The sequence below is a fragment of the Eurosta solidaginis genome, chromosome 3 (genome assembly GCF_040869045.1).
Source record: "Eurosta solidaginis isolate ZX-2024a chromosome 3, ASM4086904v1, whole genome shotgun sequence".
NCBI classification, from domain to species: Eukaryota; Metazoa; Arthropoda; class Insecta; order Diptera; family Tephritidae; genus Eurosta; species Eurosta solidaginis.
This window is the reverse complement of record NC_090321.1, coordinates 269,529,549-269,554,611: the sequence shown is the minus strand read 5'-3', so window position 1 is coordinate 269,554,611 and position 25,063 is coordinate 269,529,549. Positions and strand designations below refer to the sequence as shown.

At 37.6% G+C, this 25,063-nt stretch overlaps 1 protein-coding gene across 9 annotated transcripts in view; it reads left to right on the top strand.

The window, feature by feature from the left end:
• The window catches only part of Gdap2 (ganglioside induced differentiation associated protein 2), a 184,686-nt gene that overhangs the window by 70,656 nt on the left and 88,967 nt on the right, over positions 1–25,063 (top strand). For 8 of the 9 annotated variants that reach the window (XM_067776441.1, XM_067776448.1, XM_067776442.1 and 5 more), the window contains 6 exons: positions 13,544–13,607; positions 13,717–13,868; positions 13,987–14,129; positions 14,202–14,334; positions 20,506–20,615; positions 20,686–20,928. In XM_067776441.1, the coding sequence (XP_067632542.1) occupies positions 13,548–13,607; positions 13,717–13,868; positions 13,987–14,129; positions 14,202–14,334; positions 20,506–20,615; positions 20,686–20,928 (841 nt within the window). In that variant the 5' untranslated portion in view covers positions 13,544–13,547. Of the gene's footprint in view, positions 1–13,543; positions 13,608–13,716; positions 13,869–13,986; positions 14,130–14,201; positions 14,335–20,505; positions 20,616–20,685; positions 20,929–24,654; positions 24,678–25,063 lie in introns of those variants that run through there. The other variant, XM_067776451.1, reaches the window with a different exon arrangement.

The following is a 25,063-nucleotide window of genomic DNA, read 5'->3' as shown; positions in this document are numbered from 1 at the left end:
GAATATCGGAGTCTTAGCGTGGCGAGACCAGAGCATGAGCACAAAACGTTCTCGATCGTTTCCTCCTCTAATCCGCACTTACAAAATCTAATTTAAAAGCATGTGACACCAGAAGGCAGCGTACAGTCAGAATACCCATAATGAGCCTACAGACCTTTCTCTTTAAAGCTAAGAGTAACTTTGTTAGCCTAAGGTTGTTAGACCACTGGGAGCGAAAGTTTCTAAAGTTAGCGAAGCCCTTATGCGAATAATGTCCAATATCGGCGGCACAGGTGAAGCTACCCTCCTCAGCTTTTCGTCCAACGTAACCAGCTCGATAATATCATACGCTGCACCAGTTGGGCAGGGAACTAAAATTACCCACCAAACAAAAAAACTAGCCGCCTACCGAACTAATACGAATAGGAAGTGCTTATCAGACGGTGTCCGACTACGCGATTCTATTTTTATCTCGGAACTTTCCAGCAAATCTGCTGTCTGTATGACATTGGAATCAGTCGACCATCTGAAGATGCCAAGAAAAGCGCAAGGTCACGAACAATAGCTGGGTGGCTGGCAAGAACGGTGGGAGGAATCTAGGAAAGGTCGCTGTACCTCCTCGTTAGTTCGGAATAAAGAGGAATGATAAGAATGGGAGCACGCTCAACTAAAGTACCACCTCACGCAGATATTGAGTGGGCACGACGATTTCAAGGAGGTTTAACATAAGCGTAGGATAGATAAGGATCCTTTCTGCCCACACCGTTCCACCAAATTGAAAAACGCAGATCACGCAATGTTTCATTGCCCTCGAAAGACTCTCTATCCATAGAGTTTTTGGAGAGGACTCCTCCACAAAGAATTTAATTCCTCTAATGTGCAAACAAATAAATTATTTGATTTCTGTGAGCAAAATGACATTTCATCGATATAACTATGTACTGCTGGATGCAACTATACATATTGACATATAGCACAAAGCCCAAATAAACATAAATTCCATTTCATTTACATATATATAAATAACATTTTTCTAATCATATCCTATCACACAATTACCGCACCACAACAAACCGGTCAATCGACTTATTCCACCCATCGGATCTTACACTTAATTACAGTCTTTTCTCTCGCGTTTCGGGACATTTTTCACGTTTTTAAATAATTTTGCATTCGCCATAAGTTGATAAATAATAAATAGCTTCATTACATGGAGTACACATTTAAGTACACACTTACATATATATGTATGTACATTCATATTGTAACGAATATTAGCAACACTAAGGGGTACTGTCATCACTAATCCGATGCTAAGCAGTGACTGTATGCACATCAATCATTCAATCATTATGTCTACACATATGTACGTACACGCAGCGGAGAAGCAACGAACAAACACATGCAGATATCTTATCCGAGATGTGCAATTATAATTGTGGAAGTATCGCTCACAAACACACGAGCATGAGCTGTGAGAGAAGCTATAAAAATTGTGCATCTGAAGTTATAGCTGAGAAACTTATAGCAGATAACCAACTAGTAGATTCTAGAACAGAACCGCCTAGAAATTTCAACGAGTAAACCAAACACTGCAAAAGGCCGCAACAGTAGAGGCGCGACAATCAGTTGGATTTAAGACGCTATCTAGCGAGCAATAGCAGTATTATCAGTTTCATTTAAGCAAGCTATTGGTTGTGAAGCACTTTAATAAAGGCCATTTTGCATTATTAAATATTGGAGTTATTTATTCAACAGTTTAGTGATTCGAACGTTAGCAGAAGATTGCAAATAAGGGGAATTGCACGAAATTCGTTACAATATGTTTGTAAACAAACCAACATATATAAGTACAGTGTAGATTGTACACTAGTGGTCTGCCAAGGATTATCACAAATTTTTGGAAGCTTTTTTTTTTGCAATTGCTTTCTCTTTGAAACAATAAAAATTAATAAATAAATAAAATTAACAAACTTTATTGATTTTTTTATGAATGTTTTGAAAATTTTTAATGCGTAAACATCACGGTTTGTGGGAATCCAGCATGAAGGCGTAGTCTGTACTGTAGGCGTAGTCTGTAGACTGAAGGAAAAATACTGGCAAAATCAACCGAACTACAAGTCAATTCAACCGAAGTGTGTGCCAATATTTATCCATCGCAAATAGCTGTTGAATCAACTTCGCACAAATTTTTGAATCTGAATTTACCGTCAAATCAACAACAACAAAAATGTATCATACACCAGCCATAACCCAGTTAATTTAACTTTTATTACTCTCACCCTAAAAATACCAATGATAACTGTTAAAATAACAGATTTTCGTCAAAGTTAGAATAACAGTGAATACTCTTGATATGATAGATATTTCTTTGGAACCATGATCATAAGGACAAAGTAGTGAGCTTCTAAACGTAAGTTTCTCTTTAAAATACTGTAGCTACCCGGCATAACCAAAAAAGTCACTCACAGCCTACCGGATCCGACAAATGTCTAATATAATACAAAACTACATCCTTGTGCCAAATTTCATTGAGATATCTCAAAATTTGAGGGAGTAGTTTGCGTTCAAACAGACAGACGGACGGACGGACAGACGGACATGGCGGACATCAACTCAGTTCGTCGCCCTGATCAATTCGGTATACTTAATGGTGAGTCTTTCTTCTATATTTCTCAACGTTACAAACATCAGACCAAAGTTAATATACCATTTCATGTTCATGAAAGGTATAAAAAAGAAAAAGTAAGAAAGCCTAAGTTCGGGTAAAACCCAACATTACAAACCCAGCTGTGCGCTAGAAACGCAGTTGTTGTTTGCTTTGTGTAGTTAATAGTGTTATAAGGCTGCGCAATAATACATACATGATTCTATTCAAAGGGGCGGGTCACGCCCATTTTTCAAAATTTTGTTAAGTTTTGTTATTAGCTCAACCGTACCACTACTAAGGTAGAATATCAGTCAAATGTAGCTAAATACCATAGAGTTATTGCAAACTTTGTTAAAGTTAGACCCTTAGGAAATATGTGCGTGGTCTTTAACCGATTTTGATTATCTTCACTCAGCCGTTATAATTTGGCAAGGATCGTGTATCTGCCAATGTATTATCTTTAACGGCTTGTTAAACTTCCACATTTTTTTCTTCTAAATGTTTTTTTTTTTTGTATTTATGTTTTGCGTCATAAAACCAATCCACCTACCAAATTTCATTAGCTTAGCGATATTCGTTTTAGAACTAACTAATTTTTTCCATTTTTGTAAATTTTCAATATCGAAACAGTGGGCGTGGTTATCGTCCGATTTCGCTTTCAATGATTTTCAGCACCAATCTATTCTGGGTCCAGATAAGCCCGTATACCGAATTTTGTTGAAGATATCTCCATATTTGCTCAAGTTATCTTGTTAACGGACGGACAGACAGACGGACGAACGGACATCCCTTAGTCAAGTTTTTTTTTTTTTTGATACTGATGATTTTGATATATGGATGTCTATATCTATCTCGATTCCTTTATACCTGTAAAACCAACCGTTATTCAATCAAAGTTATAATACCCTGTGTACAAGTACTGCTGGGTATATAAAACAAAAACAAAGAAGACAAAAGAAAATTGAGGTATAATAACTAAAAAGTTTTTTTTTTTATTTTTATTGCCTTTATTTTTGGCAAGAACTGTCGTTTATGATATCACCATTGCGAAACAAACAATTTTTTTTTTTTGTTTTAAATTTATTAATTTTAATTCTTCAATGCTTATGACCGGTTAAGAGCGGATGTTGTCGGTTTACAGTCACCAAAAAATATTAAAGCCAAACCAAAGATGGAATGTTTGAACAGACTTATATATATTTACCTGAAGGCATGAGTAAACACAACAAAAGCACAAATAAAAACTACCATAAAGGAAACAAAACGATTATTTTAAAACCAGCACGCAATAAATTTAAAAAATTGTTAATCAACAAAATAATTTGCAAATACTCAAATTAGGAGCCACACATTATTTATCAATTCGTGCCCATTTGTAAAATTATTTTACTTCACTGATTAGTGATAACTCAATCATATGATTTGATTATTGTAGATAATTTTATTTCATTTGTATTTGACTATACGTCAATCACCACTATGACGTCAACAACAGCAAAACATTACAGTTTAATTCTGATTACTTCTCTTATAAAAATAAAATGATTTTACCTGCATTCATATGTGCAAAATGATAGCGCGCAATTATCTTGTAACAATTTGTGAAATATAAATAGATGTACTTATATGAACATTAGAGTGACCTTTTGGATAAAGAAAAAAAGAAAAAGGACCCAAATGTAATAAAAAACAAGCGTTTTACCTCCGAGGAGTTTAAGGCCGAGCTACATGTTTTGGAACGACCCCGAACATTATCTGCAAGCCAAATACCATTGAGAAGTTTTTCATGGCCGAAACACACTCAGAGTGTTTGGCAATGACAAACCACTAAAAAAAGCTCAGAATAGTTATAGTAGTAATAGTTTCATGAAAAATGACGCAAGCGCTCTCAAGTATAATAACATAAAAACCAAAATACGGTAAGAGTCTTCTAACGGTACATAAAAAAATAACCCCGGATGGATTTCGGAGGGTTGACCCCGCTTGGAAAGGCTTTTTATAAAAGATCTGGTTTCTAAATTTTTGATGTTGCTTTGCCCGGGAATCGAACCCGGGACCTTAGGTGTGGTTGGCGGGGCACGCTACCACCATACCACGGTGGCCGCCAATGGTATATTATTTTATATAATATTGTTCGCGATGTTATCAACTTGCGAAACAAATGCTGCCGCAACAACAACGGCATCTATATGCACAAGGTAGATAGCAAAAGCTACACACAGCCGGTTGTTGTTGTTGTAGCGATAAGAACACTCCCCGAAGGGCTTGGGCCTTGGGAGTGTTATCGATATTGATGGTCTTTTGCCGGATGCAGATCCGTTACGTTCCGGTAACAAGCACCATTAAGGTACTAGCCCGACCATCTCGGGAACGATTAGGTATAACCACATGAAGCCTTCTCCGCCAAACGGCCATCCCACCCCTAGATCTACAAGGAACTTGGGGTCGCCAGAGGCTCGGCTTTTAATGAAACAGGATTCGCCACGGGTAGTTGAGGTTGACAATTGGGTTGGAGAGGGTATATATTGCGCTGGCAACCCCTTGAAAGGGTTGCGCTACACAACCCTTTGAATAATTTTGGTATTTTTGTCACCTCTTACGACAGGCATACCTACGGCGAGTACATTCTAAGCCCCCTAACTCACTGAGCGTACACACAGCGGGTCATATTAAATCGTGAAATCTTCAAATTCGTCACAATATAAAAGTGCTGAAAATATTCATGAAAAAAAATCCAGTCACGAGGTCAGGTAGCGCAATTCGTTGTAAGAGCGAATCTTAAGATTTGTCCCATACAAATTCAATGATCAAATTCGATTGCAACGTTTCGAAATCATTCTAACTTAGCTCGCAACTAAAAAAACGTACAATTTCACTTTCAATTCAGCTTTTTGCGAAAAATTGCCTACTTCAGATTTTGTTTTTCACGAACCCCCTTCTTCTTCTTTTTTTTGCGATAAAAGCATTCCCAGAAGGTTTTGGGACTCTTCTCGATGTGGATGGTCCTTTAGCGAATATAGATATAGTACGATACGGTAACAAGCGCCATTAGCCCGACCAGTCGGGAACGATTTAATATAGTGAACATTATAGGTCTAGACGTAGGTGTTTATTATATGAAGGGAAGGTTAACACCCAGTTAAGTGTAAGAGGTAGAAGAAAAAAAGTTATTGCGAAATCTATATACGAGGACCGGCCACTCTAATGTATAAACATACACATTAAATCATTTTATTTTCTCCCTAAACTAGCCTTAAGGCGTAATAATTTAGACGTTTGTGTTGAATAAAAATTCCAAGGAAAGGTTGTGTTAATTTCAAAGCTAATAAACGAATTATCACATTTTTATAATTATACTGTCAATATAAAATATATTATGTACTAATTTCTCGGCATATCTTTTGGCATATATGTCTATGCATGTGTTGACACAAATATTTGCTTTAAGATAAGTAAATTATCAAAAATTATACAAGTACTTTTATGAGTTTAACAGAGTGCAAATGTTAAAGCGCAGGTAATAGAAAAATCTATTTTTCCCCCCGATGACACGAATATTATTTTATATACCCAGAAGGGTAATTATTTAACTTTTTCGGCATGGTTTTTTTTTTTTTGTTTTTTCAGGGAACCAAACTAGTATTCCTTGTATAATAAAACTCTTTCAAAAAAATGTGTTACTTGGACCTAGTTTAGATTAGCTTAGGTTTTCGTTTTTATTTAATGGTAGGTTAGAATAATTTTTAGAAAGATTTCAGGATTTGTGGAACAGAACTTTTACGAAATAGTTTCAAAATGATTTCAATTGAAATGTGGCGAATATAATCAGTTTCGATACGGCACTATGCTCCCAGTAAATAAATGCACAAACGCCATTAAAGTAAGCAGCCACACATATATGTAAACAATTAAGCTAGGAGCGAAGAGAATATTTCACATAGTAATCAGCAGCTAAAAGCGAAGAATAAAGAGAAGCAGTAACACTTACATGTAATCAGCATTACTCACGAATATACATATACATAGCTAAATAAACAACAATGTGATACAGAAGCGAGGTATATACATGCAACTGTCCGAGGAGGCTGTTCGTAGACCTCAGGAGAAATAGGAGAACGAGACAATTGAGTGTATAAAAGCAGCGCAAGCTGCGGAATAATCAAACAGTTTGATTTTAACAAGCTTTAAGTGAAGTTCGCTAGTAATTAAATTAAGTGAAATTCTACTACCAATGAAGTGTGGTAACTAAAGAACATTTTGCTTTATTGAATATTTGAGTTATTTATTCGGCAGCTCCGCAATTCGAGCGATACCAGAAGGTGCAGAATAATTAAGAATTCCTAAAATTCGTTACAATAGCCCCGAAATTATCGAGAAATACGCTGAGAGCAGTGGCGGATGCACAGGGGTGGGGGGGGGGGGGGGGGGGGGGGGGGGGGGGGGGTGGGGGGGAGGGGGTCCGGACCCCCCATTAGGAAAATAGATTTTTTTTTAATTTTTATCGGCTCCTAATTTCCAAATTTTGTTAGGGAACGAAAAAATGTCACATGAGCAAGAGAAAAAAATAAAACAGAATGAATATTTTTGCTTTAAAATTGAAGAACTTTATTAATTATTATTACATTCCATTTAAAAGTAAAGAGCAGGCTACATTCAAACATTAGTAAATTTTCGAGGTTTTTTCAAAAATTCTGGTAGAATTTCGTCCTCGGTGAGTTCAATATGGGTATGGATATTTAAAGAAGCAAGACCATTCAGTCGATCCTGTCCCATCGTATTTCTCAGGTAATTTTTGATCCTCCTTAAAGTCGAAAATGATCGTTCTGGAGTTGCTGTAGCTATAGGTAGTACTGGCAAGATTCGCGAAATTTTATCGACATTTTTGATTGATTTGCTATTGATGACCTGAAAAATATCGCCAGATTGGTGTTTGCACAATTTTGACTCGATCCGAGAAAAGGGACCTACTACCTACTAAGATTTCACTTTTGTCTAGTAGGTGCCTTTCTCGGATTGCGTCATATATAAACTTTTTTACATGTAGATGTTTGATCGAAAAATACTCACCAGTAAAGCATCAAGCGCATTTTTGATGTTTTGGCCATGGATCCGGTGTCTCCACATCTTGACTTCAGATAGAAAATTTTCTTTTGAACAATCCAAGACATCTTCATAAAATGTGTAGAGGTCAGCGCATTTATTTTCGTTGAATTCGTGTTGAAGAAACACGATGCTTCGATGTGTTTCAGCAATGACCCCAATATCATTCTTAGGAAAAAGCAGAATATCGTCTTAAAGAATAGTCGATGAGTTTTTCAAGATATGTTGATTATCGGGAACCATTGCACCATTGGAAGTAGAAACGGAATCTGAGACCAACTTTTCCGGTGTCAAATCCTCCATCTGAATCAAAGAAATATTTAAGAATTAAACTATGTTTAAACATAAGATACGAAATTCATGCTGCTTCTTGATAATTGTACAGCTTTCAAATCAAAATCAATAGTAGCTAAACCTTGAAAAATCAATGCAAGGAATGACAGATTCATCTGATTTTTATTAACAAATATATATGAATAATGTGTAGGAAAATTGTTAACAGAATATATTGAGCTAATCTGAATGTCATTTTTTAACAACCAATTTCATCAATTTATTCAATTCAATAATCCTCCAATTCCTAAAAAAATAATTCTCAAGAATTAAAAATAGTACAAACAAAATCTGGATTGAATGTTACCCAACCAAACAAAAAAAAAAATTTCGCTTGAAATTTTTGGACTCACCGATTGTTCTTTCCTTTTTGTTCTGGTTCAGTCGGTTCAGACGCTGGATCAAGCCGAGTAAAATATGAAAATAGAGCCCTCTTCATATTGTAGGTTCAAAATAAAATGCATTTTTTTAGGCTGGGTGCGAGTTGACCTAAATCTTAGGTACCTAAACTAATATTCCACTGGAACTTTCCAGCACTGCAACAATTTAGGAAAAAAACTGTCAAAACTGTGCGAGTTCATTTGACAACTAATTGTTGTTTATCAAACAATAAAATCATACCTTTTGTTTATACAAACAATACCACAATGCCTCAAATAACTAATTTGACATTTCAATTTAGGTGGAAAAGTATGCTCAAAAAAATTCTAAATTTGCTAAATTGCACTGCCTTGCTGACAGTTTCTAGTGATTTAGGTTTTTTGTGTATTTAGGTAGCAATTTAGGTCAACTCGCACACGGCCTTAATTTTCAAATTGCTATTTTTCTCAATGACACTTTAAAGAAAATTGGCACTTGGCAGGCTTATCTAGGAAAAGTTCGAGAAATTTTCTGACAGTGCTGCCATTGGATCCTTTTTGGCGCAGTATTTGAAAAATTAGACTTGTTACATTTGTGATGAGTATTGTGTATGCCGGTAACGATTTGAACATACTATGTATGAGTAGAATATGCTGTTGATTAGGTTAAATCAACTCGATTTGATTTTAAAGAAGTAAAGTTTCGAACCTACTTTACCTCCTGGCTACACCTTCAAATTTTGCTCATGTCAATCTCTTTAACCTTTTTTTGGATCTTGTCTAGTTGTTCCTATACGGTAGCTCATAATTTTCTGTTATATATAAATTTTGAGTTATAGAATATGAATATGAATATGAAATTAGCGCTGACATGTCCCTGAAACACAAGAAATTGGTAGTGTGTTACGGGCTATTAAAACTGCCACTCTCTGAGATATATTTATTTTCTTCTCCCTCAAATATATATTCGTAAAACTAGTGTGCATTTTTGTGATAAATTAGGTGGATTTAAATCTACTGAAATGTGCTACGTACACAGTGATCCAAAATTCTATTTAAATACTTTTCGTACATATTCCTGGAACCAAGACGGGCATTAATATAGTTACGTTTTCTTTTCTGGATAAAATGTTACCTTCATGTTGCGTTCTTAATTTCTATCTTTTAGTTTAAGATCACCTAGCACTCTGCAAAATGACAATATTTAGGAAATATTTTTTAAAGGGAACACACAAACTTACGAGAGAGCAAAGAAAAACCAACAGTGTGGTGTTATTTTCAGAAAAGAAAATACCATAAGAGTTTCATACAACTTTCTTGAGAAAGCTCTCATGCTAGCCGATTGTCACTCAGCACATCTCAATCGATTTTGAGCGTACTTTTTATCGTAGAAAAATAAGGGACCGTTTCGTGTGTTACGATTCGTACCGGAATCCATTCTTCACTCACTTTATAAATATGAAACTGTCAAACTACTTATACAAATTATGATAAATTATAAATCTAACTAGTACGCGAAGCCTCTAGTTCACATACATATGTATGTCATTATTCGAACTCAATATTTCAGAGCTATTTTGATTTAATGTTTCAAGTTTTTAAAATGATCGATGTATCAGCGTATTTTCATATCCCTAATTCTCCCCAAATTATAACGCGCACCGAATAGTTCATTAAGTATTCATTGAAATTTGTACTAACTAAATTGTCAACATTTTATTATACCGTAATGACACATTAAGTCAAATAAGATAACAAATTTGTACAAAAACCTCTAGAAATATACAAATGTGTACATAGAAATTAATTAAACTTATTGCTCCTAAAATTATGTATGTATGTGTGTAATATTAGTTGAGTGGCGTGAATATTTAAAGAGCACAGCGCAGTCTTTGTCATAAAAAACGACAATGCATTTAAAAAAAGAAATATACTTATGGCTCGTTATTTATAATTACTTACATTTTTATACTCAGCTGAGCAGAGCTCACAGGAATATTAATTTTGTTCGCATAACGGTAATCCGTAACGGCATAAACTAATCGAGATAGATATAGACTTCTATATATCAAAATTATCTGGGCGAAAAAAGAAATTAATTTAGCCATGTCCGTCCGTCCGTCTGTCCGTAAACACGATAACTTCAGTAAATTTTGAGGTATCTTAATGAAATTTGGTATGTAAGTTCCTGGGCACTCATCTCACATCGCAATTTAAAATGAACGAAAACCACGCCCACTTTTTCGGTATCGAAAATTTCGATAAATCGAAAAAGTGCGATAATTCATAACCAAAGACGGATAAAGCGATGACACTTGGTAGGTGGGTTGACCTTATGACGCAGAAAAGAAAATAAGTAAAATTTTGAAAAATGGGCGTGGCACCGCGCACATTTAAAAGAAGGTAATTTAAAAGTTTTGCAAGTTGTAATTTGGCAGCTGAGTACGTAATGTTAGCTTACAGCCGAAATTAGCCTTCCTTTCTTGTTTTTTTTTTATTAATTTTCATTTAAAATAGATAGCAACTTTAACAGAAACTGCCATGTAGCGAATCGCACTAATCTCCAACTAGCGCAGAACAATTGCGTTATGAGACTGCTTTCAGCTGCCACTTTTAACATTGTGAAGTCCTACAAAAGGGCAATTTCCCCTCTTTACAAAGCTTTTCAGTGCGTTCTGTCTTCAGTTGTCGCTTCCTTTTATTGATTAACTAGCAGACCCGGTAGCCACCGTGGTGTGATGGTAGCGTGCTCCGCCTACCACATCGTATGCCCTCGGTTCACACCCCGGACAAAGCAACATCAAAATTTTAGAAATAAGGTTTTTCAATTAGAAGAAAATTTTTCTAAGCGGGGTCGCCCCTCGGCAGTGTTTGGCAAGCGCTCCGGGTGTATTTCTGCATTGAAAAGCTGTCAGTGAAAACTCATCTGCCTTGCAGATGTAACATGTAGGTCCCGTCCGGCCAATTCGTAGGGAAAATCAAGAGGATCACGGCGCAAATCTGAAGAGAAGCTCGGCCTTAGATCTCTTTGGAGGTTATCGCGCCTTACATTTATTTTTTTTATTTTTAGCAGACCCGGCAGACATTATTCTGTCCTAAATTTGGTCTATCTGCATAAATTTTAACAAGGTTTTTTCGGTCTTACTCTGCAAGCCTCCCCCCCCCCCCCTCCCTCCCTCTTGACTTTTTCTCAATCTCCCTCTGCATGTTTCCTTCTTTGCGTATCTTTTTTGCCCTCTCCGCCTTTTCCTCACTTCTTTTTAGCTTCATCTATCCCTATCACTCTATCTCTTTCTCAGTCTCTTTCTCCTGCCCCCTTTTCTCTTCTCTCTAGTTCTTCTCATTCCTCTGCAACCTACCTAAGGGCGACAACGCTTAGAAAAAATTTCTTCTAATTGAAAAATCTTGTTTGTAATATTTTGATGTTTTTTTGCCCGGGGCGTGAACCCAGGATCTATGGTGTGTTTGGCGGAGATTGCTACCATCACACCACGGCGGCCGTCAATTCACATGATATCATATAATTCACAGATATTATACATACGATCGATCCTGGCGATTTTAACCTTTCACATATGGTGAAATTTCACGCTTTTAGCTGTAAATATAAGGAAAAGATGGCGAAAATTTTTTCATCTGAACAATCGGTTGTGTCGTATAGGTATACAAAAAATTTATATACGACCGATCTTTCAGACCATAATGGATGCCGTGCGTATAAGCTTCTGAAAAAATTTCAAACTTTTAGCTGTTAAAATGATGAAGAAATTACGTTATTACGTTAAACCTCTTATCTGAACAATCCGTTGTATGTAATATATATTATATATATGACCGATTATGAAACATTTTTTTAGACAACAATATAAACCGTCTATGTAAATATTCTGTGGAATTTATTTATTTAAGTTGAGTTTTTGTTTTTAGATTCTTACAGAATATATTACGCAAATTTTTACGTTAACTTAATTCTAAGAAACATAAGATCTTAAACTGTTAATTAAGGCAGCGTAAGGAAAAGTGTAGTCAGGATCTGAGAAGTTAAAAAGCGTATTCAGATCATCGAACGATTCATCACAAGCCCTAGAAATAGGAGCATTTACACCATAAATAGTTCTGGAAAACGCAATTTTTAAGGGTTCAAACTGTCGGAGGTTTTTGCATGGGACATTAAATTGAATTTTATCAAGAAGCGATGGACAATCAACGGTCCCTGAAATTAAGCCAATGACAGGCAAGATAGAATCGAACGTCTATTTGCAAGCGTGTTTAGTGCAATTAAAAGGCATCGCGATTCATACGAAGGCATTGGTTCAGAAAAGTTTAAATATCGAGGAGCATATCGTAAAAAAACTTTCTGAACACGCTCAAGCCGATTAAAGAGGCCAATTTGGTAGGGTCTCCAAATGACAGCTGCATACTCCAACCTAGATCTGACAAATCCACAATATAGTGACTTCATACTAGCTACTAGCTATTAAAAAGAGGAATAAATAACAAAAATCCACTTTTCCGAAAAATAGGTTGTATGGAAGAAATATGCTAAAGTAGTCTTATCCATTCGTCCTGATCATTTCGGTATATTTATTGGTGGCTCTATCTCACCTCGTTTAAGGACTAACAATTTTCTTTAATCGTTCCCAACTTTATATACCATTTCGTTTTTATGAAAGATTTACAAGTTCATTGACGCTATAAGCCTCTTGGGGGATTGATGCCGAGCCTCTCTTCTTATTAGGCAGAAATTACTTTCAATCAACAAGATGAGTTTTTACAAGACACCAATCTTAACTAGATTTTTCTTGTAAAACTTTCTTTAATCAACTCATCATCAGCAGTTGCTTATAAATTCGTCGTACGTATTTTTTAATCGCACCTCGTTAATACACAATTTGTTTGTAAGAAGAAAAACTAACGATTTGCTTGCATATTCTTCGATCAATACTTAGAGCCCTACCTCTGTACCCCCCCCCCCCCCCCCCCCCCCCACTATTCTATTGCGTCATAGTAAGTTAATTTTGTATGTACATATGTATGCGTGTACGTTATTTTTTTTTATATTTTCATTATATTGCTAATAATAGTACTCATCCCCTTTCTTTTACGTTAACCTCTTTTGCAGAGAAATGCGACTAGACTCCAATTCCAATGAGGTAACTAAGACGTCGACAGACTCGGCATTGTGCGTAAGTAATCAGATAATCAAAAGTATTACTGTTACAGACAAATCGCAAAGTATTGTTCTCATTTATCGCTCTATTCTTTCATTCCTTTTTTTAATTTCAAAACCAAAAGAAAGTGAAATTTGATACACTCTCAGTCTGGGGCGGTTTAGAGAAGACAGATAGCCGTTTACCAATAACGGACTATTCCACTTTGGGTGGACCACGACATAATTGCAGTCCATTTCCGCTATCGAAAGATATCAATAATCGGTTTTTGCTATGGTAAGTAAGATCAATTTTTTATTTATTTTTTTTTTTCAATACTTTTCTTATTCGTCTTCTAATGCTATTAAGTGAGCTTTTTTATAAACATTTTTACTGGCTTTTTGATATTTTACAGGGAAGGTGATATAGCCACACTCGAAGTGGACGCCATCACAAACATAATCGAGGAGACACAAAACGAGACTAATCCAATTGCTGAACGAATTTATGCTGCTGCCGGTAATCAATTGAAAGAGGAATTAAGCAATAATTTAAAGGGTGTGTAGACACTTCTTTAACTGTTAATACAATACGTCTAATATTCAATGAATTTGCCTTTCTTTCGCTTAGAGTGCCGGACTGGTGAGGTGTGTGTTACTCGTGGTTACAATTTACCAGCCAAATATGTTTTACACACTGCCGGACCAGCTGTTAAGGAGACATTCAAAAGTGCTGCTGAAAGTGCATTGCATTACTCTTACAGGTAAAATAAATTTAAAATAAGCATGCTGTTTTCTTAAAAGCAATCAATTACGCACAAACATATCCGCACCACCTGAAAAACAGGTACCGTTGCGTATACGTAACATTTTTTTTTTTTCATTATTTGGAAACAAACAAGTGAAGCTTATATAAGAATGTCAACGAGAGGTTCTTGTATATAGAAGAATAAATAGGCTCATAAAATCTTCCCGTAAGTATTTGGAATGTATTCGAACCCTAAAAGAAATACAAAATTTTTGCCGATTCTATATAGTAGAGAGAAATGTCCTTAAAATAATGCTAAAGCCGTTGCGCTGCTCTGCTTAAGAACAGTCCTGGCTTTTTCGTTGTTACTTTATTGTAAAGAACATTATTTGCAGGGTTTATAGAGTTCTAGCCATTCATAGTTCTTTTCCGAATATGAATTCCGTGCAACTCGATTGCTGATCTACAGATATAACACCTCTCACTTCTCACTTTCAATCTTTCTTCACATCGGAAGGCGCAGTTACCTCCGAAAGTTTTTTGGAGAATATTGTAACCAATTTAAGGAGATTCTGCAAATCTGGCAACTACCCCTAATAGTTACAGCATTGATCTGGCGATTGCAGGACACGGGCACAGAACGGGCTCAACCTGCTGTTACTGACGAGGCCTTACTTATAAGTCCGTGACGACAGAAGGCAGTTCCCAGTTAATAAGCCCATCATGAGCCTCAAGCCGGCTCTCTTATTTTGCACCTTCTGCTAACGTTTGAATCGCTGAACTGTTGAATAAATAACTCAAATATTCAGTATAGCAATATTTTCTTTATTAAAACTATTTTGGGAGAATTACAAATACAATACTCGCGTACTTAGCTAAAGCGTGTTAAAATAAAAACTGATTCATTATTCCTCAGCTTGTGCTGCTTTTATACTCTCTGTTGTCTCGTTCGCATATTTATCTTAAAGTCTAGACTTTTCACGAACATGCCTTCTGGAACAGTTGTATCTCATATTTTATACGTGATTTAGCTATATGCATGGATATGTGTGAGTAACAACTTCGGCTCTTAGCTGATGATAACGTGATGTGTGATTGTTTCTCTTTCTTCTTCGCTCGTATCTGCTGACCACTTATGTATATGTGAAATAATCTTTCTGCTTCGAGCTGCTGGTTATGTGTATGTGTGGCTTGTTGTTCTGATGTGTTCATGTACATAAGTGTGGCTGCTTGCTTTACTTTTGTTGTGCATTTACTTAGTAGCAGCATAGTGGTGTATAGAACTGCTAATATTCGCTACAATATATAAATGAATTCGGCCGAAGAGCTAAGCAAATCACTTCCTCGACATGTCGGGCTAGTATCAGAAGGTGATAGTACTGGAGCATGGCGGTTTTATATCTGGAAAATGACGTCCTTTGTCGTTAGGTTAGGTTAGGTTAGGTTAGGTTGAACTTCCCGGTCAATAAAGACCATTCATATGAATATGCTTACAGTGTTACCAGAACTGGTTTGACTACCAAACGAAAGAACCCCAATCAGGTGCCGGGACTTATGTTATAGAATTACTCCATCGTCTTGGCAAATACTAGAAGTTTTCTGGGACTTAACTTAATTGCTGCCTCGAGATCTGACAACCCTGCAAAAATCGCGAGTACTCCATGCATGCATGTATGGAGTACTCGCTATGGACCAAGCGAGTGCTCCAAAACTAACCACAATTCATACAAAAAATATGATCCAATTAATATTGCGATGTCCTAGGACTGGACCATATACTCCAGCTCCGCATTACATCAGAGTAATCCATGGAGTACCCACAGTCCAATAAACATCGTGTAGTGATTACAATCGTTAAAAACGAGCAATGATCGGCTTACAATACGTTCGTGTAGAAACATGAGTTGGTCCATTGCTGCATTACAGTGGAGTATAAATGTAAGTACTCCAGTGGACCACATGATCCAACGATTTTTGCAGGGAACTCTGCTGCCCCTTATAGCTGGAGCATTGACCTGGCGCGGGCCGGACACGAACACAAAACGTGCTCAACTGTTTCTTCCTGCAGCTCTCACTTTCTGCACCTGCTGGTACTGACGAGGCCTTACTTACAAGTATGTGACGCCAGATGGCAGTTCCCAGTTAGTATGCCCATCGTGAACCTCCAGGCGTCTCTCTTCAGAGATGTGAGCCACTTTGTGAGTCTAATATCGTAGGCTTAGCACATGATCTTAGAAATTTTGCAGCCCCACTTTTGTCCACATCTTTCATGCTTGATGGATCATATGCAACTTCTGTTTCCTTTTCGGTCTTTTTGCTACCTTCTATCTCTATATGACCGAGAACCCAGTATAGATGCATGGTCCGGCTTGAGCCTGAAGGTTTTTTCCGTGCTGCTTTGCATTGCAGAACACTTGATGGAGTAGTGTGGGAGATCTATCAATATATATATTGACGCGAGTGCAGCTTAAGCACGCTTCCTCCAGAATTTATGCTGCTTTCTTCATGGCTATAATTTCCGCCTGAAAGGCGCTGCAGTAATCTGATAGCCTTTAGGATATTCTTATTCCTACATCGACACTGTAAACAGCAGCCTCACTTCTTCCCTTAACTTGGAGTATACACGTGAATAGTATGTTCTGTCATTTCTGCACCCTGACGCCAACCGTTCGGGTCAATTGTGGACCCAAGAAGTCTTTCGAAGCTCGGACACGGAACCATATATTCCGTTTTCTCGATAGTATACGGCGCTATACTGCTATGGCTATACGGCCTGCACTCAAGTCGCTCCGAGGCCTTAAGCCTTGTTGCAGTGCCTAACACGATATTTTTGGCCATTAGGTCTGCGGTTGGGATGTGTAGAATGGCGTGCAGTGCTACTGTGGGGGTAGTTTTTATTGCTCACGTTATGCTAATCATTAGTAATCTGTAACACTCCTCTAAACCAAAAATGGCCGCATAGTGGCTATTAACCACGCACACCAACATCAATATGGCAGCATTCAGTTCAGAGTTGTTATTATTGGATGAATACACTGAGGGATCCACTCAAGTGTACTGTGCTCAGCAGTTTCATCCTGTATGTGATAGCAGTGACAGAAGCTCTGTGGCATTATGTAATCCTAATGAAAACGTTGAATATCACACACGGTGGTCAGGTACAGCAACATTTTTGACTTTTCTCCCAAACGAGACGGATAGGGCTAAGGCTAGTTGTCACGGCTATCAGAACTGTCCCTATAATCGCTCAGTTGAACACTTGCAGGTTTTAAAGGAATAGTATATGCATGACGGAGAAAAGACGTATTCACTGAAGGTTTGGGTGTTCCGATTGTTTTAAGCTTTTGATCAAGAGTACAAAAGAGATGTAAGCCGATGAATTTTTGCTGAGAAGCTTTTAACTCTCAGTGTTTTCCAAACTACTATCGAGAAGTGCAGAAAAAGTGGTTTCTAGTATAAAAAACGTTTTTATGAAGATTTTGGTTTTGCCTTGCCTGAGCCTTCGCTACCATAACACGGCGGCCGTCATGCATATGATTAAATTGCGTCAATCTCTGTTGAATTTTGGGAAATTTCTGATGTACATGTCAGAAGTTTACGCTTACCGAAATAGCATTTGGAAGTGTATTTTAAGCACTTTTTTATACACGATAGCACATTTTCAGCCTGGTGTGGTGTTCAATTACAGATCTTGGTCGGGGTAGAACCGGGATCGATATGGTACGTAGAATCGACTGCCAAGGGAATGGTATGGGGTAGGGCGGGTCGATTTAAAAATCGCTCATTGCTCTGTGAAAATCGTTTTCTAGAGATCAAAATAAGAAAGAATTCGTTTTAGAGGTATGGTTCCTTCGGCAAAGTTTCTTATTTTGATCCCTAAAATATGATTTTCACAGAGCAATGGGCGATTTTTAAATCGACCCGCCCTACCCCATACCATTCCCTTGGCCTAGTATGGGGTCTATAGTAAATCTTAAAAAATTCAACTCCTTTGAGGTGAAGAATCGAAGTAAGTATTACTCAAAACCTTTTGCATAGTACACCCGCTATAAACAAACATGCCACATTAGTCACTGAAATCTACGACGTCCAGCGAAAATTTAGAAAAATTAGCCAATTATAAATTACTAAGTCCGCTCGGTTTCGCTGTACAGAGTTTTGAAACACCTTCGATATAACAAAACTTGATGTCTGGCGACAAGATACTAAGTATAATCAGATCTGCGTAACTACCTTTCCTGTCTATTACGCATAGATTAAAGAACCACTTGCGCTATGTTAATGTGGTAAAATAAAAAATCCTTGGCCCCTGTTGTTCAAGCATGTTTTGGGAAAATATATTAAAAGTAATCCCAGCCCCTCTTCAAGCGTGCAATATTCGTCCTTATGCCTCAAATTTTAATCTGCTGACAATTTCTGGCAGTATGGGATATGCTTAACAGGATGGGATACTTTTTTACCAAGGGGCATAGGGTTTGCCATTAACGGTGGGTGGTTAATTCGAATAGAGGGACGATAGACGACATCAATAAAAATCGTCTAATCCATTTAGTTTTCAATTAAAACTAAATATTGCCAAACTTTTTTTTTAATTTGCGCGTCTAAATATATGCAGTATTTAGACTTTATAATTAAACTAGCAGACCCGGCAGACATTGTTCTGCCCTAAATTTGGTCTATCTGCGTACATTTTAATAAGCTTTTTCCGTCTAACTCTGCCCTCCCCCCTCTTCACTTTTTCTTAATCCTTTTATTCACTCCTCCCTCCGCCTTTTTCGCATCACCTATCTCTCTCTTCGTCTCACACTATCTCTTTCTCAGTCTACTTCTCCTTCCCCCTTTTCTCTTCTCTCAATTTCTTCTCATTCTTCTTCACCCCTTATTGCTAGTCCCAGAGGGTGGTACCTATTTTGTTCCAGTCCCATTCCGAGTCCCAGTCCCACTGTGAGTCTCAGTCCCAGTCCTGGTCCTAATCCCAGTCCCAGTCGGTCTCTGGTCTACTTTCCGGAAAAAAGGGATCGTAAATAATAATATAGGCAAATTTATATACCAAATTTCGGGCAAATCGAATAGTACGTATGTAAATAGGTATGTGGGTATTATTAATTCATGTCTTTATTTCGGCTTCGCATGCACATTTGTCAGTATTTGCCAGGTTGATGCGACTAAATCGAATATCACAATGAAAATTACTTTAAAGCTCTCAGCAACAGCTTTCATTTGATATACATATTGTGTAAACACTATCTAGGGGTACCCGGATCCACGTTTTGGCCTATATGTCGAGACCTTAGTCACCCAGGGGTTCGAAAAATTCCCCGTATCAAAGTAATCATAAACAGCTTCCATTTGATAGCCATATTGTACAAGCACATCCCAGATTACCTTAGCATAAAAAATATATTGAAGAATTAAATTTCCTTAGTGCACAAATATTAGCATATACATGCAAAATACCAAAAAATAAAACTTTTGTTTAAGAATTTTAAGGAAATGTTCAATATTTTGATCGAAAGAGTATTTTTCAAGAGATGTTTGCATTCTTAACCATTTATGTTGCATTAACTTGGCAACAACGCATAAATATGTATGTACATACATATGTCAAGCTGATATGATATGAAAATACATACATACATTCATACATATAAATGTACTCCCGAAGTTAAATAACGCAGCGAATGCTACATACATATGTGTCGCCTGCCTCATTCGAAAGCAATTTGCGCGCACAGTTGACACCGAACAACCACACACACGCATTTTTTGGTAAAAATGCTACTTTTGTTTAAACAATTTGGCTGATATAAGAATGGAATCAAGTATTTTTTTTTTTTTTTTTTGATGCAGAACGAAGGTAAATATTTCAGAATTTTACTGAAAAGTAGAATTTTTTAAATCCATCCATCCGTTTATGGGTTATAGCTATGTAAACAAAAATTTAATGATTTTTTACTACATTTTGGCAATTTGCCACGCCCCTATAAAATATACCTTCAAATTATATTAACTGTACTATCTCACGTAGCTAAGCTTTCAAATGGCATTTAGCGACTTTATTTTATATTATTTAAGAAGATAAGAAGATAGATAGATATATATAGATAAACTGAAGTTGTGTTACTTTGCTTTAATTTATATCATATCTATCAATACTTATAATAATTCTTTTCATATCTTCTTTCAGGAATGCTCTGTACAAAGCTAAAGAACTAAATTTACGTACAATCGCTGTCAGCAACTTAAGTGCCAATCATAGTAGTTTCCCAGCCGATTTAGCTGCCCATATAGCGTTGCGTAAATAAATTGAAAACTTTCGCCAAACGTCTTTTACACAAATAATAACACAAATTTCTCTTGTTTTCAGGTACAATTCGTCGATTTTTAGAGAAATATCTAACACAAATTGTGATATTGTGTGTTAATTCACACGAACGTGGCATTTATGAGGTGCTAGCGCCGCTCTATTTTCCACGCGATCATCTAGAGGAGCGTAGCGCTCTGTGGCAATTGCCAAAAGATATTGGTGGTGAATATGGTGAGCCACAGAATAACGACCGACAAATACGTATCATACGGAATCCACAGCATAGCGTACTAATGAGACACGGTAAGTGGGTAATGGTTGTGTTACGCGTATGAAGAAATATTTAAACTTGATTATTGGCGAAAGACCGTGAGTACGATATCGATTAAAATGTTCGAGAACTGCATAGAAGAACGAAGGGAGACATTCTCTGCCCGCCACCAAAGAATTCACCACGTGGAAAGACAACCCTAAAGGCCTCGCCTCCGTCGGTGATTCCGACGACAGTAGTGATAGAGACTTATAGCGCGTGATTTTGGCTTGTCAGGAGAGGACTTTGCTCTACTAAGTTCAAAAAAAAATATATTAGAAGGTAACCAGATCTTTTTTATTGTTCCTGCAGGAATTAGGCCGGGTCCCGAAACCTTGCGTCTTTCTTCACTCTCCGTATGACGGTGACGCCTAAAAGAATGTTTCTCGAAATTACCCAGCGTGACCCTGCAATCCGCGTCTTTCTTTTCCAAGTTAGTGTAGCATTCCTCACTTTACCAGTTAGTTTCCTAGACTCTATGGAACTCTATAATGCCCGCGACGAAGGGACGTAAGCAGAACAGAATGTGGTGCTTGTACCGTAGACGTCCTTATTAGATTGGGTGGGATTAAAACACGGCGAAACCAAGCAGGAAAGATGTGGAACCAAGTGCGGAGCTACAAGGTCAGTACTAATGACCATAGACCTGATGAACTCATTAGGTGTGAGGTTCAACCCAATCGATGTTATACCTGCCATCGATCACGACGTGTTCGAATAAGTTTCGTGTTTTTTATCAGCAGGCATCCAAGTAGTATGATTTATCTTTATATGTTGGAACCTGAAATTCCAGTAACCATATTTCGATTGGCGAGTCTCAATTGACTCCAATTAGCGGTCACGCGGCGTTTTGATACCACCAACTCGTGAGTTAACCAATGAAAGGGTGTTGTAAGAAGACTAATAAACATTTTCAAGCGCCTTAGGGAAACCCGTCCCCCTATATCCATCCCGTGGATTTTATAAATTTGAGAAGCTCTCCCGGCCTAATATCTTTGAGTTCTGGGAGGCTTTCGAAAAAGGGCTTTCCAAGAAACTTTATTCTGCTTCGACAGTGTGCTGGGCATTCGCACAGCAGATGCTCAACTGTTTCCTCCTCCTCCGGACGCTTGCAGCTGCGACAGGAGGTACCGTTTTCCAGTCCCATCCGTGCCGCATATGCCCCAGTTGTCCAATGCCCCATGAGCACTGCAACTACTCTGTATATATCCCTTCTGATCCTAAGGACAGCTATAGATCGTTTTTTTGTTATATAATGGCCACATGCTCTTGGAAACTCTAAAAGTCCGCAACCGATTCCACCTATTGTTGGCCTCACCAGTTCTGGGAGATGCGTCCCCTGATACGTCCCAGGGGTGCAAGGACCTCCTTTGCTCCTGAGACATCAAGAGCCGCTCCACGCCGTGCCAGCTCATCCGTCATCTCGTTACCCTGTAGGTTTCGATGCCCCGGCACTCATATCAGGGTAACGATCTGCCGGCTCGTCAGAATCATGGCGTTCTCCCTACACTGCCCAAACAGGTTTGATGACATCGTCTCTAACCCGAGGGCCCCAAGAGCCGCCTGGCTTCGGAGAAAATGGCGACCTTGTTACTGTTACCATCGATATCCATTAACGCTTTACACGCCTATTAGATAGCGAAAGTCTCAGCTTGAAACACGCTTGCATAGTCGAGAAGCCGCATACATAAGGACGTGGGCGGGACAGTCGCAAATACTCCCGCTCCCACTCCTTTATGCATTCATGCCATGAGGTCTGGCAGACCCACTGTTACCTAGCATTTCTGTGTAGGCATGCATAGCCCCGTAGGCTCGTTTGACTGTGTGCTCTGTGTTTAGCCTCCAGTTCAGCTTTGGTGTTAAAAATACTCCTAGGTATTTGGGCCTATCAGAAAGACCCAACTCCTGGCCATCAAAATCATAGTGGACGCTAAATTTTCCGCCTACCTGCTTCCTCGCGCAGGACCTCCATGTCAAAAATGGGCGATAATCATATATTTTTTCTAGTTTACAAGCCTTAGAAACCTTGGGCATCCTCATCCATATCGTCCTCATCGTCTATCTTTATTGAATAGCCTCTTATTGATGTGTGTGCTTCGCCCACCACAACGAAGATCCGCGGATCAATTCCCAGACAATGCAGCATCAAAAATTAAGAAACAAGTCGTCCCTCTGCAGAGATTTGGCAAACAATCCAAGTGCATTTCTGCCATAAAAAACGTCTCAGTGAAATCTCTTCTGCCTCGCAGATGCCGTTTGGTGTCGCTTCAACTACTAGTCAAAGGAACATCGAAAATTTAGAAAAAAAAGTTTTTTCAATTAGAAAAAAGTTTTACCAATCTGGGTCGCCTCTCGGCAGAGATTTGGCAAACACTCCGAGTGTATTTCTGGCATGAAAAGCTTCTCAGTGAGAATACCTTGCAGATGCTGTTCGGAGTCGACATAAAAAATGTAGGTCCCGTCCAGCCAATTTGCAGGAAAAATTAAAAGGAGTACGACGCATATTGAAAGAGAATGTCGGTTTAAAATCTTTTCGAGGTTTATCGCGCCTTGTATTTATTTATTTTTATTTTGAGACTGCAAGAAAGAAGCTAACTACGAGCTAATTATAAGTTGAATTCAATTAAAGCAAATAAATTAAAATAAATAAATTCAATACCTCCGAAGATATTTAATTCCGAGCTTCTCTTCAAAATTGCGTCGTGCTCTTTTTAATTTTTCCTACAAATTGGCGGTACGGGACCTACATGTTTTATGCCGACTCCGAACGACATCTGCAAGGCAGATGAATTTTCACTGAGAAGCTTTTCATGGCAGCAATACACTCGGAGTGTTTGCCAAATCACTGCCGAGGAGCGACCCCGGTTAGAAAAACTTTTTTTTTAATTGAAACAACTTTTTTCTAAGTTTTCGATATTGCTTTGACTGGAAGTTGAACCCACGGTTTTTGGTGGGGTAGGTGGAGCACGCTACCACCAAATAATTAGTGCCCATTATTATTTGATTAGTTTCTGTGAAGAGATCTGACTATTCTTATATGCCTTGGGTCGGAAAAAAGAGGAGATGCTAACTCCTGCATGACATAACAGCCAAAAAGAAGTGAGCTGTGTTTCTTCGTGGCTTCACAGCTTGTTTAATAGCTGACTTTTTTAAAGTCAACAACCAGTTAGCTTTTTGTTAGAGATTGCTAATTTTCTTCTCTGGGAGATTTTTTTGGTACATTTAGTTTGGAAATTTGGTACAAAATCAGGAATTTTTTTTTTATCATCCCTGGTGTAGACGCTGTTGAGTACCGTTTGTGTGATAAGTTTGATTAGATTACAAAAGAGTTTAAACAATGATTCAGAGTTGCCAACTCTTTATATAAATTGCACACGAAAATTTATTATTTGCATTGTAAGAAGTGTAGTGATTTAAATACTTAGTCATAAATATTTTTCGGCATCTTTCTTAGTCAAACTAAATATTACATTGATTATTCGTATAAACTTTGCCAAAATGATTCATTAGGAGGCAGATAAATAATATCAATGAAATATTATCTAATTTTAATCAGTTCGAGGTTACTTGTTTCACTGCTAAAAATTTTAACTGATAAAAGGCATTGATTTTAATTTTCATTTGGTATTTACTTACAAACAGTTGAAGTGTGAAGATTGTGAACCATTTATTTGGTTACTGCATTTGTGGCTGTGAAATATAAACGACTGCCTTGACCTGGAAGATATAGTCGATTTTTTAAGTGCGTAATCATATTTTTTTGTCAATAATAATTTCCACAAATCAGCCATCGGAAAAATATTTCTCTATAAATTTTCTATGTGAACAAACCAAAAAATATGCAGAAAGCACAAAAGAAAGCCCACAAATGGAGCTTTGTAAATTTAGATTGCACTGGATAACGTTTTTCTGGGATAGTGATTCACAAAACAAAAACAAAGAAAATAAGTAAGGACGGGACTGTCTTCGGCTGTGCCGAAAATTTCATACCTTTCATGAATGGGGTTGGACAATAACAAATTTAGGTCAACTTTTGGATCTGAGCAGATAAGAACGATTCTTAACTATATTTGATATGCTGAATTCGAATCTGCATTCAGTTTCCGAGTTCTCGCATGATAGCACCAT